Consider the following 17,837-nt stretch of genomic DNA (forward strand, 5'->3'; position numbering starts at 1 on the left):
CATTTGCATATCTGAGGTTGTTGATATTTCTCCCGGCAATCTTGATTCCAGCTTGTGCTTCATCCAGCCCAGTGTTTCTCATGATGTTCTCTGCATTTAAGTTAAATAAGCAGGGTGACAATATACAGCCTTGACGTACTCCTTTTCCTATTTGGAACCAGTCTGTTGTTCCATGTCCAGTTCTAACTGTTGCTTCCTGACCTGCATACAGGTTTCTCAAGAGGCAGGTCAGGTGGTCTGGTATTTCCATCTATTTCAGAATTTTCCAGTTTCTTGTGATTCACACAGTCAAAGGCTTTGGCATAGTCAATCAAGCAGAAATAGATGTTTTTCTGGAACTCTCTTGCTTTTTTGATGATCCAACAGATGTTGGTAATTTGATCTCTGGTTCCTCTGCCTTTTCTAAAACCAGCTTGAACATCTGGAAGTTCACGGTTCACATATTGCTGAAGCCTGGCTTGGAGAATTTTGAGCATTACTTTACTAGCATGTGAGATGAGTGCAATTGTGTGGTAGTTTGAAGATTCTTTAGCATTGCCTTTCTTTGGGATTGGAATGAAAACTGACCTTTTCCATTCCTGTGGCCACTGCTGAGTTTTCCAAATTTGCTGGCATATTGAGTGCAGCACTTTCACAGCATCATCTTTCAGGATTTGAAACAGCTCAACTGGAATTCCATCACCTCCACTAGCTTTGTTCGTAGTGATGCTAAGGCCCACTTGACTTCACATTCCAGGATGTCTGGCTCTAGGTGAGTGATCACACCATCGTGATTATCTGGGTCATGAAGATCTTTTTTGTACAGTTCTTCTGTGTATTCTTGCCACTTCTTCTTAATATCTTCTGCTTCTATTAGGTCTATACCATTTCTGTCCTTTATCAAGCCCATCTTTGCATGAAATGTTCCCTTGGTATCTCTAATTTTCTTGAAGAGATCTCTAGTCTTTCCCATTCTATTGTTTTCCTCTATTTCTTTGCATTGATTGCTGAGGAAGGCTTTCTTTTTTCTCCTTGCTATTCTTGGGAACTCTGCATTCAGATGCTTATATCTTTCCTTTTCTCCTTTGCTTTTCACTTCTTTTCTTTTCACAGCTATTTGTAAGGCCTCCCCAGACAGCCATTTTGCTTTTTTGCATTTCTTTTCCATGGGGATTGTCTTGATCCCTGTCTCCTGTTCAATGTCACCAATCTCCGTCCATAGTTCATCAGGCACTCTATCAGATCTAGTCCCTTAAATCTCTTTCTCACTTCCACTCTATAATCATAAGGGATTTGATTTAGGTCATACCTAAATGGTCTAGTGGTTTTCCCTACTTTCTTGTAATAAGGAGTTCATGATGTGAGCCACAGTCAGCTCCTGGTCTTGTTTTTGCTGACTGTATAGAGCTTCTTCATCTTTGGCTGCAAAGAATATAATCAATCTGATTTCGGTGTTGACCACCTGGTGATGTCCATGTGTAGAGTCTTCTCTTGTGTTGTTGGAAGAGGGTGTTTGCTATGACCAGTGTGTTCTCTTTGCAAAACTCTATTAGCCTTTGCCCTGCTTCATTCTGCATTCCAAGGCCAAATTTGCCTGTTACTCCAGGTGTTTCTTGACTTCCTACTTTTGCATTCCAGTCGCCTATAATGAAAAGGACATCTTTTGGGGTGTTAGTTCTAAAAGTTCTTGTAGGTTCATAGACCCATTCAACTTCAGCTTCTTCAGCATTACTGGTTGGGGCATAGACTTGGATAACTGTGATACTGAATGGTTTGCCTTGGAAATGAACAGAGATCATTCTGTCGTTTTTGAGATTGCATCCAAGTACTGCATTTTGGACTCTTGTTGACCGTGATGGCTACTCCATTTCTTCTAAGGGATTCCTGCCCACAGTAGTAGATATAATGATCATCTGAGTTAAATTCACCCATTCCAGTCCATTTTAGTTCGCTGATTCCTAGAATGTCGACATTCTCTCTTACCATCTCCTGTTTGACCTCTTCCAATTTGCCTTGATTCACGGACCTGACATTCCAGGTTCCTATGCAATATTGCTCTTTACAGCATCAGACCTTGCTTCTGTCAACATTCACATCCACAGCTGGGTATTGTTTTTGCTTTGGCTCTGTCCCTTTATTCCTTCTGGAGTTATTTCTCCACTGATCTCTCCAGTAGCATACTGGGCACCTACAGACCTGGGGAGTTCCTCTTTCAGTATCCCATCATATTGCCTTTTCATACTGTTCATGGGGTTCTCAAGGCAAGAATACTGAAGTGGTTTGCCATTCCCTTCTCCAGTGGACCACATTCTGTCAGACCTCTCCACCATGACCTGCCCACAGGACATGACTTCGTTTCATTGAGTTAGACAAGTCTGTGGTCCGTGTGATTAGATTGACTAGTTTTCTGTGATTATGGTTTCAGTGTGTCTGCCCTCTGATGCCCTCTTGCAACACCTACTGTCTTACTTGTGTTTCTCTTACCTTGGACATGGGGTATCTCTTCATGGCTTTCCTGCACTCACTGGAATACCTTTATTAAGCATAAAGTCTCTTCTACACACTAGTCCACTGAGAACACTGAAACTCAAAATGCTTGAAGACCTTATTCAATTAGGAAGACACCAGTTAATGTAAGACCAAGCTTCTCTAACAGAATCCCCTGGTACTCACACTGATTTTGTTATATCTCATAAAAACTAATGTGTCAAACTGACAATATTCCCAGATAAGATGAATAACATGAGAATTCACTGAAATGGCAACAGCTTAGTTCAGAGCATGAAAATCATTTGCTCTGTTATTAAAAGTAACAATATCTATGGGGCATATGAAGTTAAATCCAAAGGATAAGAAGAAAAGTCTTTAAATATCCCCTAGAAGACATCAATCATGGCTAGGTTCTTTGAACTTTCCACTGATAACAAACAACCTATATCTTTAAAATAAGGAGCATGGGACTTCCTTGGCAGTCTAGTGGTTAAGACTCCTCACTTCCACTGCAAGGGGTGTGGGTTTGATCCATGGTGGGGGAATAAGATTCTGATTGCCATGCACTGAGGCAAAAAAAAAAAAAAAAAAATTAGGGAGAATGATTGGTGACAGCCAAACATGTGAAGAACTGTTGCTGAAGAAGAATTCTGTAACCAGAACCAGGGAATATTATGGTTGTGACACTTTCTTCCAGAAAGAGCAGGTCTCAGGGCTGCAAAGGCCAAAATGCTCACAAGAGAAGGCCTTCATAGGTTTCAGTAAACTTTGTCTATTATGGTAGCCATCTTGTGACCACCATACAGCTCCCTTTTAGCTGGGAACGGGCAGGGTTCATTGTCGTTTTCTTATTTATCAGAATCCTATTGGATGTCCTCAGTATTGCCACTCTTCACTCAAAGTAAGGAAAGAAAAAATGGAAGGAAGAAAGGAAGGAGTTGCAACATGTTGAAAACAGAATGACTCAGCTGGTAGAGGATCTGTCTGCAATGCAGGAGACCCAGGTTCAATCCCTGGGTGGGGAAGGGCCCCTGGAGAAGGAACTGGCAACCCACTCCAGTATTCTTGCCTGGGAAATCCTAGGACAGAGGACCCTATCAGGCTATAGTCCATGGTGTCACAAAGAGTCATACATGACTTAGCAACTAAACCACCAACACAGAAATAGAATAGGAAATTTATTTAATTTGAAAGAGAACTTGGGGTTGTCCCTGGAGATTTAGTTCATCTTTAAAAGGCAGTTCAGTTCAGTTCAGTCACTCAGTCATGTCTGACTCTTTGCGACCCCATGAATCGCAGCATGCCAGGCCTTCCTGTCCATCACCAACTCCCAGAGTTCACTCAGACTCACATCCATCGAGTCCGTGATGCCATCCAGCCATCTCATCCTCTATCTTCCCCTTCTCCTCCTGCCCCCAATCCCTCCCAGCATCAGAGTCTTTTCCAATGAGTCAACTCTTTACATGAGGTGGCCAAAGTACTGGAGTTTCAGCTTTAGCATCATTCCTTCCAAAGAAATCCCAGGGTTGATCTCCTTCAGAGTGGACTGGTTGGATCTCCTTGCAGTCCAAGGGACTCTCAAGAGTCTTCTCCAACACCACAGTTGAAAAGCATCAATTCTTTGGCACTCAGCCTTCTTCACAGTCCAACTCTCACACCCATACATGACTACTGGAAAAACCATAGCCTTGACTAGATGGACCTTAGTCGGCAAAGTAATGTCTCTGCTTTTGAATATGCTATCTAGGTTGGTCATAACTTTTCTTCCAAGGAGTAAGCGTCTTTTAATTTCATGGCTGCAGTCACCATCTACAGTGATTTTGGAGCCCCCCAAAATAAAGTCTGACACTGTTTCCACTGTTTCCCCATCTATTTCCTATGAAGTGATGAGACCAGATGCCATGATCTTCGTTTTCTGAATGTTGAGCTTTAAGCCAACTTTTTCAGTCTCCTCTTTTGCTTTCATCAAGAGGCTTTTTAGTTCCTCTTCACTTTCTGCCATAAGGGTGGTGTCATCTGCATATCTGAGGTTATTGATATTTCTCCTGGCAGTCTTGATTCCAGCTTGTGTTTCTTGCAGTCCAGTGTTTCTTATGATGTATTCTGCATATAAGTTAAATAAGCAGAGTGACAATATACAGCCTTGAGGTACTCCTTTTCCTATTTGGAACCAGTCTGTTGTTCCAAATCCAGTTCTAACTGTTGCTTCCTGACCTGCATACAGGGTTCTCAAAAGGCAGGTCAGGTGGTCTGGTATTCCCATCTCTCTCAGAATTTTCAACATCCACTGAATATTCTATGTTATTAACATAGAATATTCAGTGGATGTTTATTGTTTGTATTTATAAATGTTGTCACTTTAAGAAATTACAACAAGCAAAATACTGTACTTTAAGTCAAGAGTTAGCAAACTATAGCCCATGGGCAAAATCAGCTGGCTGTATATATTTATAGATAAAATTGTATTGGACAAAGCCATGGACATTTGTTCCCTTATTATATGTGTGTGCTTTCTTGCTGCAACAGCAGTGTTGAATACTTGCAACAGACACTATATGGAATGCAAAGCTCCAGATGTTTCCTTTTTAGTCCTTTGGCAAAGCTATACTGTGTGCGATGATAGAGCTTCAGAATCTAGAACACCTAAGACATAACTTGATTTCAGTAATCCCTCTGAGGTTAACTTTGGTTTCTTATCTGTTTCTGGAATAGATACTTAATCCCAGTATGAACTAAATTTAATAGTTAGACTCTCATTCTTTGCCTTCTTTCCAACCCAGTCTAATGATACTTAGCTACCTAGAAAAGCCAAATTATTTTAGAAGCCTATTCACTGCTGGCTTCCAAGTCCTTTAATTTAGTTTCTCTGTTTATTATGTGGTAGAACTGAGTGGAAAATTAGAATGGGGAGCATAAAGAATATTTTTAAAAGCAGGAGAGCACATGGAATGGTGGTCTTATAAACTCAGAGGAAGATATTTTTCAGGTTTTTAAGTCATAAAAAGCATTCTGAAAGTCATTGTTCTTTAAAAAAATAGTACTACAAACATATTTTTCAGAAAGCAAATTTGAAGTATATTGGGACTATCTTCAGAAACTCTATAGAACTCAAGAGAAGGAATGCATGTAGATCTTAAGAACAAGGAATTGGGAACTCGAGTTAAGTCTGCCACCTCTCTCTGCTTCTGCTTCATTCTTCCCAAGGTTTATTAGTCAGGGTTCCTCAGAGAAACAGAACAGGATGTATGTGTGTGTTGGAAATCCTGGAGAGAGGGAGAACGAGAGAAAGAGGAAGAGATTGATTTACTTTATGGGACTGGTCCAAAATCTGCAGGATCTTTGGAGACCCAGGGAAGAGATGCAAATCAAGTCTGAATGCAATGTGCCGGCAGAGTTGCCTTTCCCATGATGTCAGTCTTTTCTGTTAAAGCCTCCAACTGATCGGATGAGGCCCACTCACATTATGGAGGGTAATTTACTTATTCAGATTCTACCGATTAAAAAATATCTTTGTAGAAACATCTAGATTAGTGTTTGACCAAATATTTGGGTACCATGGACTAGCTAGGCTGACACATAAAATTAACCATCATAGTAGGAAAATGGGGAAGAAAGAGGGATGAACTATTCTTCTCAGTGTTGGTTCTTGAGAAAGTACTCGATTTGTCCAGCTGTTTGAGATGCCCAGCACTGGTCTAAACAATTTTAACAACAGTAGTGGCATCTGTAAAAAAAGACCACATCATCAGCCCAGCTCATGTGAGGTGTGCGTGATGGACCAACGCATTATGGCTAGGGAAGGATAGAGCAGTGTTACCTTGTACAAAATAGTTTTAAGTATAAAATGAGATATTGTGTAAATGGGGAATCATTGATTAATAGCTTACAATGTAATTTCCAAATGTTAACATGTTTTTCCATATAATGATGCAACAGCTTCTAATTTCTGTATTTCAAGGATTTTTGTGTAATTTTAGCTATGGTTCATTGATTTTCTATTATGTTGTATACAAGCTCTTGTGGAGAAAATGGTTTTTACTCTAAGTTTCTAAAACTGATTTCATCTATTTCTCTCTGAATATTTTCTAGTTTCAACAACTTCATCTACGGAAAGAAAGCAGAACACTGGAACACTTTATGCAGAAGGTAGTATGCCTGTATTTTTTTGTTTTCATTTTTTTACTTTGAGGCCAGTACTGAAGCATAGATTGTTGAGCTTCCTTAGAAACATAGTCAGTGGTCTGGACTCTGTTCTAATCTTGTACCCAGTTAAAGAATATGGTGATCCGAATGCTGTAGGATAAGTGACTTGAATGACTCCACCCCCTCCTCCCCCAAAGCAGTTCAATTCCACTGAAAGATTATGGAGTTTTCTCTGTCATGCACTGTGCTGGGCTTTGTGGGGAACATAAAGATGAGCAAGATGAAGAAGACTATCAGAGAGCCCTCCAGGGAGCTCTATTCTGTGGGGGAACCCAGACAGAAGCCCAGATATCACACAAGCAGAAGAGGTAAGCACTCACATCAAGTGTACCAGGAGTGTAGAAAGGGATTGGTTAAACACCAAGGCTTAGACAAGGCTTCACAGAGGATGTAGCATGTGAATCAGGTCTTAAAGAAAGAGTTATTTTAATAGAAAAATAGCATTATGTTGGGCACCTTAGAGAGTGAAAACAGTGTGAGAGATGACATGCAGGTGGAATTGTGCTTTTTTTTCTTTTCCTGCAGTGAGGGGACAATGTAGTGGGTGATGAGATTGCAAAGTGAGTCAGTATGACAGAGGGCTTTTGAAGCCAATAGGAAGACATTCAAACTTATTCTTCAGGCAGTGAAAGATGTCTGGAGGGTTTTAGAGTTGAAGGAATCGCATTATGTTGTGGAATGAGGCATTTTAAGGTACGAACTGAAGGGAGAAGAGTTTTGAGACAGAAACAGAAGTTAGGTGCCTGGTGAAGGGGGCTCAATCTAGGGTAGTGAAAGCCACTCAGTCATGTCCAACTCTGCGACCCATGGACTATGCAGTCCATGGAATTCTCCAGGCCAGAATACTGGAGTGCATAGCCTTTCCCTTCTCGCAGCCCAGGGATCTTCCCAACCCAGGGATCGAACCCAGGTCTCCCGCATAACAAACAGATTCTTTACCAGCTGAGCCACAAGGAAGGCCCAAGAATACTGGAGTGGGTACCCTATCCCTCCTCCAGGGGATCTTCTCTACCCAGAAAGTGAACCGGGGTCTTCTGCACTGCAGGCAGATTTTTTACCAACTGAGCTATCAGGGAAGCACTAGGGTAAGGTTGTGAGAAAAGAAGGGAAATGCCTCAAAGCCAATAAGAATTTGTGTGCAAAACACTGAATGAGACTGGGAGAGATTTATAGGCAAAGGATGCAGAGGAGATGGGATGTTTCTGCTGGTTTGGGAGCAAAGGAGAGACTCTATTGTTTTCTCAGGAAGTAGGAAGTGCAATCACCCTAGCTGACCTTATATGGAGAATATATTTGTTAAGTGCCAAACCCACTGAGTGTTGTGGAGGTACTGGCCATTGGTAAATTATCATTTACCAATGATAATTTATCATTTTAATCCTGATAATTTATGAAAAAGTATGAAAAAGGAACTGTATGGAAAAGGAGAGAAGAGGATGAAGAAAGGGGGGAAAATACCAATAACATTAGAACTATCGATGTATGTGAAGAGTGATTGACTTGAAGGTCACAGAATGGAGGAAAATGAAAGAACCCAGAATATCTGCTGTGCTTGGAATCCTCACTGATGGAGTTATTTCTTGATACTGTGCCCCTGTTCAAATGTGGGCTTATTTGAATACGAAATACTTCCCTTTAAAAAACAGTCAGATCTTGAGGATATATATTAGCAAAAACATTAAACCTTATACTGTTAACCAAGGTAAAGTTCGAACATATGAGAACACAAAAGAGCGCTCACAGCTTGCTATCTCACTGGTCTCTTGTTTTTCTGGGTTTATTTTAAGCATCATTCCTTTATGCACATATATGCTTCCCACATCCAACCTCTAGCAGATTTCTAACAAGCCGTATTCTTGCTTGTCTCCAAGCCTTTGCCAAGCTGGAGGTTCTCACTATGAGCTGATGTCGCTTGGAGTGATGGAAACAGCATGGGTTTAACTGCCCTCTTGGCTGGCTGGCTGGCTGGCTAAATCGCTTCAGTCGTGTCCGACTCTGTGCGACCCCATAGACGGCAGCCCACCAGGCTCCCCCGTCCCTGGGATTCTCCAGGCAAGAACAGTGGAGTGGGTTGCCATTTCCTTCTCCAGTGCATGAAAGGGAAAAGTCATAGTGAAGTCGCTCAGTCGTGTCTGACTCTTGGCAACCTCATGGACTGCAGCCTACCAGGCTCCTCCCTGCATGGGATTTTCCAGGCGAGAGTACTGGAGTAGGGTGCCAATGCCTTATCCAATCTCTTTCTAAATGTGGTAGTTTTCAAGCAATAGAATAGAAAGGAAGGGGAACTCATTTGAAAGACTATATATTATACTATCACACATTTGCAATAAAATACTTTTATAGAAAATTTACAGAGGAAAATAATCCTTGTTTTTCATTTGATTTGTATTTATATACTACTTTTTTTTCCTCTAGAAAAATACTTCTAAGCATCTCTTACAGCTTGGCATCGTCATTTTTCATTTATGTGAGATGGTCCAACTAATTGGAGATTACAGATTATTTTAAAATCTGTTGATTTAACTGATTTTGTGATTCTCTGAATAAAAATTAAATAAAAAATTCCAACTTCTTCAGCCTGAATGTCATAGCTATTTTTAATGGAAGTACCGTATCTTTCCAGATTTATGTTTGTCTGAAGTGCTACCCTTAAGACTAGGTGTTTAGTTCTGATGTTACTGATTTTTTTACTTTCATCAAAACTTGGGAGGAGAAAACCACATTATTAATAATTCCATTTTTCCCCCTTAGAGCATGAGTTGTATGGTAAATCTGACAGTCTCTTTGTCCAAAAGATTAGATTTAGAACACTGTCTTTGTCTTTTACTTCAGATTCTCTTTTCTCATCAGTTTGTTTCATAGATATCAAATCTTCTGATTTAATTTCATAACACTTAAAAATCATCATACATATAATACATGTTATTTTCCTAATGATACAGGAAGAAGTTGGTTAATCATTGGATGGATTTAATATTATACTTTATATATATTTCATCAATGTTATTTCTTATGTAAGTCTAATATTTCTGGAAAAAGACCACCTGCAAAGTAAATTTCAAGTACAATTTCATGTAACATGTTGTGAATAAATTTTGACACATCGAGCATCATAAAGCTTTTCCCTTATTATTCTCTGTTTGTGTGTTTATGTATGTGTTTCCAGTTAAAACTTCACCATCAGTACTAGTAGATACAAAAGCTGTGCTCACTTGCCCTCCTGTGCAGTGGCCAAGTGTGTTGGTAACATGGGAAATAGTCCTCAGAGACAAGCCGCCCTGCTTCAGAGCCTACCGACGTGATACAAATCAGACCACAGAAGGAAACTGTACTGACAAGAGAATAACCTGGGCCTCTGGACCTGACGAGAATCCTACCCTTCAGATTGATCCAGTGGCCATCACTCATGATGGGAATTACACGTGTCAAATAGCAACAAGTGATGGGAATTTCCAGCATGAGTATCACCTCCAAGTGTTAGGTAAGGAACATCATATATTGAGGTATTTCAGATAACCAGATTTTGGGCCAAAACAAATCTCTGTCTAAATTCAGTGTCCCATGTGTTAAGACTGAAGCATTTCCCTTACAATTCTGCAGTGCCCCCGAAGGTGACCCTGACCCAAACTGAGAAGGGAACTGCAGTGTGCAAGGCTGCTGCAGGGAAGCCGGCTGCACAGATCTCCTGGACCCCAGAGGGGGATTGCGTCACAGAGCAAGAGCCTTACTGGGGCGACGGCACAGGGACTGTCCAGAGCACTTGCCGCTGGGAGGGCCGCCACGTGCTGAACGTGTCCTGCTCTGTCTCCCACTTGACTGGCAACAAGAGTCTGTCCATAGAGCTGAGTCAAGGTTAGTAATTTTTCTAGTCTTATTTTTGATTTTTCCATTCTTTCAGAGGAATTACCTTAAGAAAGAAAAAGGAATATGCAAAGAAATTTCATTCAAGGATGTCTTTTCCACCCTCCACTTTGTCTCCTCCTCAAAGTAAAGGATTATCTAGAAGAATAATACAAAAATTTGTTGTAAAAAGCCATATTATAGAATGAATTTTATTCTACTTTTTTTTTTTTTTAGTTGTGTAGAGTAGCTTCCAGGATTTCAGTTGCCCTACGAGGAACTGAACCTGGGCAAGGCAGTGAAAGCCAGAATCCTAACCACTAGGCTACCAGGGAACTCCCAATCTATTCTTCCTTTAATGTTCTCTTCTGTACTAACAAATTGACTTGTATAGTGTACTTTTACACAAATACTTAAATGGTTTTAATAGAAGGATAAAGGATAATTTTAAACAACTAATTATAATTTTATTAGAAGAATAAAGTTGCTCATAAATTGCCTTCATAAATTTTCAGTCTGGTAGAGTTTTCTCATGGTTTTTCCAATGAAAATTTTTTAATGTCTTATAATAACATCTATGATTCAGTTCATTACAGTTTAGCTTCTCTGCTCTCTGCACCCATTCTACACTAATTTCTTGTTATAAAAATATTGTCCTAATCAGCCTAACTCATATAGTTTAAAATCTATGTTGTCTGTTGTGTCTATACAAGTATATCATGTAAAATGTTAGCCCTCTCTGATTCTCCATCGCCCCCTGCTCCATTCTTATAAACAACTCTCCAGAGACAAGTACTTTCAGATCTTAAAGTGTTTCTTCTAGTATTTGACTCAGTTTTTATTAACAACATGGTTACGGTGCTATTTCTTAATATAGCCAATTTAAACCTACTGTGCATGTGTGCGTGCCAAGTCGTTTCAGTTGTGTTGACTCTGTGTGACCCTATGGACTATTAGCCCCTCAGCTCCTCTGTCCACGGGATTCTCCAGGCAGGAATACTGGAGTGGGTTGCCATGCCATGCTCTCCTCCAGGGGAACCTTCCCAACCCAGGGATCGAACCCGTGTCTCTTATGTCTCCTACATTGGCAGGCAGGCTCTTTACATCTGAGCTACCAGGGAAGATCTTTTCTCTGAGGCTACTCAGACTCTGTAGAAAATACCTCTCCAATCTCTTCCCTTGGAGGAATAATCCTATCTGAGAGTGTTCTGAGAGAAGGGAGGAGAGGGGTGTGTGTAAGTGTGTGTGTGAGTGTGTGACTATTCAGAACTCAAACTTTCCTTTAAAGACACTTCATCACCACCCTACATTATGTCTGAATCTTTGACTCTGGAATTTCTCCAGTTCATCTTCTTTGGGCCAAACTTCCTGTTTTCTGCTGGTCGGGGAGGTGTGGTGACCTGGTTGAATGGGGTGGGAGGAGAGTTGGCAGCCTATCTGTTCTTCATACAGAACTTCAAGGAAGCTTCCTTCCAACTTTTAGCTCCACACTTCACTCCTGACATTCCCCTTTCTCCATATTTTTTCCGTCCTACTCTAGAGTCTTCTTGGATTCACTAAAGTTTATACTTATTTCACTTGGAATTATTGGCCATTCTTCAGTTGATCTTTCATGTTAAAACAAGTTGAAATCTTTCATCTGCTCTTATCTTCATCCATAATCTCTTTGTCTTTGCAAGTCTATACTTAAAAAAAAAAATTCTGCACTCAGGGCTGGTGCACTGGGATGACCCTGAGGGATGGGATGGGGAGGGAGGTGGGAGGGGGGTTCAGGATGGGGGACACAGGTATACCCATGGCTGATTCATGTCAATGTATGGCAAAAACCACTACAATATTGTAAAGTAATTAGCCTGCAATTAAAATAAATTAATTAATTTAAAAAATTCTCTACTGACATTTTAGTGTTAAGAAAGGAGAAGAGGAAAGTGTTGGGTTTAAAGCATGATTTTCTAAAGTCCATTCTTAAAGTTTATATATATGTGTATATATATATATATATAGTTTGGTAGTGTTTAACGAGAAGTGTGATGCTCCCGGTTATGTATAAAGTCTGACTACTCGGTATTACAATATGACATCATATTTATAGATTCTCAGAATTGGAGGAAGTCTCTAGTCCAGTCCCACCCAATGCAGGTATGTCTCCCACATAGGGTGGACCTTTACCTCTGCTAGTACACTTCCAACAAAAGACAGCTCATTAGTTTGAAAGAGAGGGCTTCAAAACACTATTGTAGTTTTTAACTGTAAAACAAAAATGTTCTTTAAATAAAAATCCAGTGTTTAAAAACAAAGTATTGAAAGAAGGTGGATTGCAGCTTCCACTTAGCTCTCTCTGCTGTCCCAGCCACATTCACGAAACTTCAGGAGCACAGTCTTAAAACCTCCCAGAGTCGGCCAGGTCCTTTGCTGACTTCTCTTGTCAGATTGAGCTTATATTGCTGCCAGCAGTTAGTGAATAGTTTAAAGTTGCTGACATGCATTCAGTTCAGTTTCAATGCCTTGGAATAGAGGTGACTTCAGAATTAGGGTTATTTTTCCAAATACTTTTCTTACAATTCCCTGTTCATTTCTGAATATTGGAGATGACCAATACTCTGTTACTGTAACAGAGAGATCTAAATTTCACATCTCTCTTACAGGAATTCACTACATGAATCCTTAAGGAAACAAAATCCTGATACAAGATAATGTCTGCTGAAAACTCAAGAGTCTGAAGTGATAAAGCAATTTTATTATAACAATTATTTGAACTATTAATGGGGCAAAAGTTTTAAAAATTAAATCACAGAAATAAATTTCATGTACTCTAAGATATTCTTGTAGATGTAAATATATATACATATAATTTAAAGTAGACTTTTATTTTTAAAATAGAATGATAGCAATATTGAATAGGAAGTACAGAGAGTTCCAATAAAACCCTTGTCCCTACACACACATGGTCTTCCTGTCTATCTATTGATCATCCCCCACACTGCCGTGGTACATTTGTTATAATCAATGACCCTACCTTAACATACTATTATCACCCAAAGTCCATAGTTTACATTAAGATTCACTCTAGGTACATGTTCTATGAATTTTGAGAAATGCATAAATGACACACATTCACAATTATTGTATGGTATAGAGTAGTTTCACTGCCATAAAATCCTCTATGCTCCACCTATTCATGCCTCCATCCACCCTAACCTTTAACAATCCCTGATCGTCTTACTGCATAGGTTTACCTTTTCCAGAATGTCATATGGTTGGAATCATGCAGCATTTAGCCTTTTCAGACTGGCTCCTTTCATTTAGTAATATGCTTTTAATAGTCCTACATGATTTCATGGCTTGATAGCTCATTGGTTTTTACTGCTGAATAATGTTAAATTATTTTATTATGCCAGGGAATTATGGCAGGGAAGCCTAGCATGGTGCTGTCCATGGGGTCACAAAGAGTCAGACATGGCTGAGTGACTGAACTGAACTGACTGTTAAATTATATATTCTTTTGTCTATATTTACAGGTGCTGAAATACCAGCACACTTAAAAATTTTATATATCATTGCCCCTATTTTTATTATCTTGATCATCGTGGGATCCATTTGGCTTTTGAAAATCAGTGGCTGCAGGTACTGACTGATGCCTTCTCTTCTCCAGCTTTATTGGGTTAAAAAGAAGTCAGAAATATGGAATTGACTAAGTAAAATTAAGATTTTAACATCAATTCTCCCATAATCAAGAAGTATACCCTGAAAATAAAATACATGGTCTACTCTGAATGACATGGGGGATTTTTCTAGGTTATTTAGATATGCAAGCATAGTGAATTAGGCTGTCTGGGGCAGGATCTTGGGAGAGACAGTGCATGCTATTTTGTATTTGGGAAAAGAATTACAATAATTAATTTCATATACCAAAGATGAGGTGTTGCATATATTCCATTACACAAGGTTCTTTGCATAATTTTACTTATCTTTCCAAAATTCAGAATTATCTTATTTGGATGTGTTAACTGCAAGCAGCATTCTTTACTCATATCTGATAGTTCATTTCTGACTTATTATAGTTTCTATCAAAATGAACCATAATTGTCAACAGCATACTCTTTTGTTTTCTCATTTTCAATCTGAATAATCGTGGTTTGACATTTATTCTAGCTTATTTTTATTTTTGCAGAAAATGTAAATTGAAAAAAACAGAGCATACTCCAGTTGTTGAGGAGGTAAGATTAAAAAGAATATTTGCAAACTTTTAAGCCATGTACTCTGAAAAATCTAGTCAGTTAGTTCAGTTTAGCCGCTCAGTTGTGTCCAACTCTCTGTGACCCCATGAACTGCAGCACGCCAGGCCTCACTGTCCATCACCAACTACCGGAGTCCACCCAAACCTATGTCCATTGAGTCAGTGATGCCATCCAACCATCTCACCCTCTGTCGTCCCCTTCTCCTCCTGCTCTCCTCTTTCCCAGCATCTAGTCACATAATTTGTAATTTGCATCAATATTAGTATTTTAATTAAAAAGAAAAAATTCTTATTCTACAGTACTGTCAGATGTACTTATTTTGTTAATTATCCACCAAGCACTATTTAAACACACCCCAAATCCATATTTTTAAGAACTGCATCCTACAAAAGACATCATGTTAGCCTCGTTTGGACTGTAATCTTTGGAGAAATTGAGTTAGTATTTCCTCCTCCATTAAACCATCTCTAATTCTTGATTTCCTTTTTTCAATACCATCATCATTTCCGTCTTACCTAAAGTGAAAGTGAAAGTCGCTCAGTCGTGTCCAGCTCTTTGAGACCCCATAGACTATACAGTCCATGGACTTCTCCAGGCCAGAATACTGGAGTGGGTAGCCTTTCCCTTCTCCAAGGGATCTTTCCAACCCAGGGATCAAACTCAGGTCTCCCGCTTTGCAGGCGATTCTTTACCTGCTGAGCCACAAGGGAGGCCCAAGAATACTGGAGTGGGTAGCCTATCCCCTCTCCAGTGGATCTTCCTGACCCAGGAATCGAACCAGGGTCTCCTGCATTGCAGGTGGATTCTTTACCAACTGAGCTATCAGGGAAGCCCTTTTAACCTAAGTTTAATACCTATCCAGCTCTAGGATCTATTATAACAAGTAGTTTACTAAATCTTTGACATTCTCTTCTGAAATACTCACATCACTTCGTTCTTCTACATTCCTACTTTCAGGCAACTGTTATCATCCGACACTGAGAGTTAATAGCCAAAAATTTTTTGATAGTGTATTAGAAAAGTCTTGCTTTTATGTTCATGCAGACTCAGAGACCACTATTGGTAGACACTAAAGTTGTGAGCACTTGTTAGAAAAGCACAGGTAGTTAGGATTTTTTTTTTCAATTGAATTTAATGTTGGGTTATATTTTAGGATGAAATGGAGCCCTATGCCAGCTACACAGAGAAGAACAATCCACTTTATGATATTACAAACAGGGCGAAGATGTCTCAGGTGTTACAAAGTGAAGCCGATGGGATGAATCTCCATACTGTTTATGTCCCTAGAGTGTAGCACCAGGACAAATGAATCAAGGTGCAGTTACAGATACTGTTCTGATTTTCTTAGACTTCTGGAATGGAAAGCCTATTTTGAAACTAGCTTTTCAAAGATTCTTAGAAGACAGAGACATTATAGAGGATTTGCATTTATATCTTTATACAATTGAGCTTTTAGAATTTTAGCTGTTACTGGCTAGTTCTTTAAACTGATATTATTACAAAGAAAGCACATGCTCGTGATAAAATATTAAAATTGTTCAGTACAGTAGATGATGAAAATTGAGTTACCTCAAATAACTTCACAGAAGGAATAATTACCAACAGTTTTATGTAATATTTGAGGAAATTTCTATGTGCACATGTCATACCTATATGTGCATTGTATATGTATACACTTGTATGTCCACTTACATATTCATACACGTATATCCTTGTTAAGACAGAAATAGAAACGTAGCATAATTTGTTCTGTACTTATAGAAAGTTAGTACTATAATATATCTTAAAGATTTTTTGTTTCAACACAAGCAGAGCTACCTCATTCTTCTTAATGGTTACATATAATTCCATTGTGTGTAATGGAATTTAATTTAATTAACCCTGTGGTGGACATTTAGATTGTTTTGTTTTGCTATTATAAACAATACTACATAGAATGTTTCTTGTGGATTTATCTCTTTGAATGTGTTTGAACATATTTGTAAGATAATTTCCTTGAGTGAAATTGCGAGGCCAAAGGTTTTGTGCATCTTTATTACTGACTGATATGTCAATATTATTGACTGCTATGTCAAATTGTATCAATTTATATTCCCTCCAATCCTGTTTGAATGTACCTTTTCTATTATTTTAATATCTGTAAATTGTCAACCTTCTGTTAGCAAATATAGGATTATAATAAGAATTTCACTATTTAATAAAACTGAATTTATATTTTCCTTCTGTGTGTGCATGTGTGCATATGTGAATGTGAGAGAGAGGAAGAACACACATGAGGACATTAACTTCTTCTGAACTTATTAAATCTCTAGAGAGGTATTGCTATCTAATGCCTAATAATGTGATAAATTGGAAAAGTGTATTTTTATGGTATACATTTTATTGTGATATATTTATCAAATAACAAATGTTGATTGACTATATAATCAGCTAAATATGCATTTTTGAGGACTGGGGATATTTACTAAGTATGATCTTATATGCTAAAGGAATAACCACGGGATGACATGACTCTTTTCTCTATTTTTCTACGGAATAAAATATTGGGAATATATTAATAATTTTTAATATATGAAAATATATTTTATTATAAAAATAAATCTGTTTACTTCATAGCAGGAAAAATGATACTGAAAATTAAATTTTTTAACATGGTAGAAATTAAAAACAAAATACATTCATGCTTTAATTGTGCCATTAGAAACATTTGACAGCTATTTTGTTTTATTAATATGTCTGTCTCCCTGAAGACATTTTGGTTACTCTAAACTTTATCCTTAAAAGGACTGTTAATCTATTTTGGGTATAAAACTACTATATGGCACTTGACACATGAAATTTTAACCAAAGCATTTTTGACGAGGTCAAGAAAACAGTCCATTAACTTTCTGCACATAAATAGTACCAAGAAGTGCACACAGTAGACATTATAACACTGGTTTTTAATTTTTTTTACTTTATTTTACTTTACAATACTGTATTGGTTTTGTTATACATCAACATGAATCCGCCATGGGTGTACACATGTTCCCAATCCTGAACCCCCCTCCCACCTCCCTCCCCATAGCATCTCTCTGGGTCATCCCA

The 17,837-nt window shown here is 38.7% G+C and overlaps 1 protein-coding gene across 1 annotated transcript in view; it reads left to right on the top strand.

Annotated features, from left to right (window-relative positions):
* Positions 1-16,969, top strand: part of CD200R1 (CD200 receptor 1) — a 40,353-nt gene extending 23,384 nt beyond the window's left edge. The window contains exons 3-8 of the mRNA XM_040224624.1: positions 6,559-6,615; positions 9,839-10,153; positions 10,273-10,524; positions 14,031-14,136; positions 14,684-14,729; positions 15,904-16,969. Of these exons, the coding sequence (XP_040080558.1) occupies positions 6,559-6,615; positions 9,839-10,153; positions 10,273-10,524; positions 14,031-14,136; positions 14,684-14,729; positions 15,904-16,044 (917 nt within the window). The 3' untranslated portion in view covers positions 16,045-16,969. The remainder of the gene's footprint in view (positions 1-6,558; positions 6,616-9,838; positions 10,154-10,272; positions 10,525-14,030; positions 14,137-14,683; positions 14,730-15,903) is intronic.
* Positions 16,970-17,837: the final 868 nt, after the last annotated feature.

The sequence above is a fragment of the Oryx dammah genome, unplaced genomic scaffold (assembly GCF_014754425.2).
Source record: "Oryx dammah isolate SB20612 unplaced genomic scaffold, SCBI_Odam_1.1 HiC_scaffold_2, whole genome shotgun sequence".
Taxonomy (NCBI): domain Eukaryota; kingdom Metazoa; phylum Chordata; class Mammalia; order Artiodactyla; family Bovidae; genus Oryx; species Oryx dammah.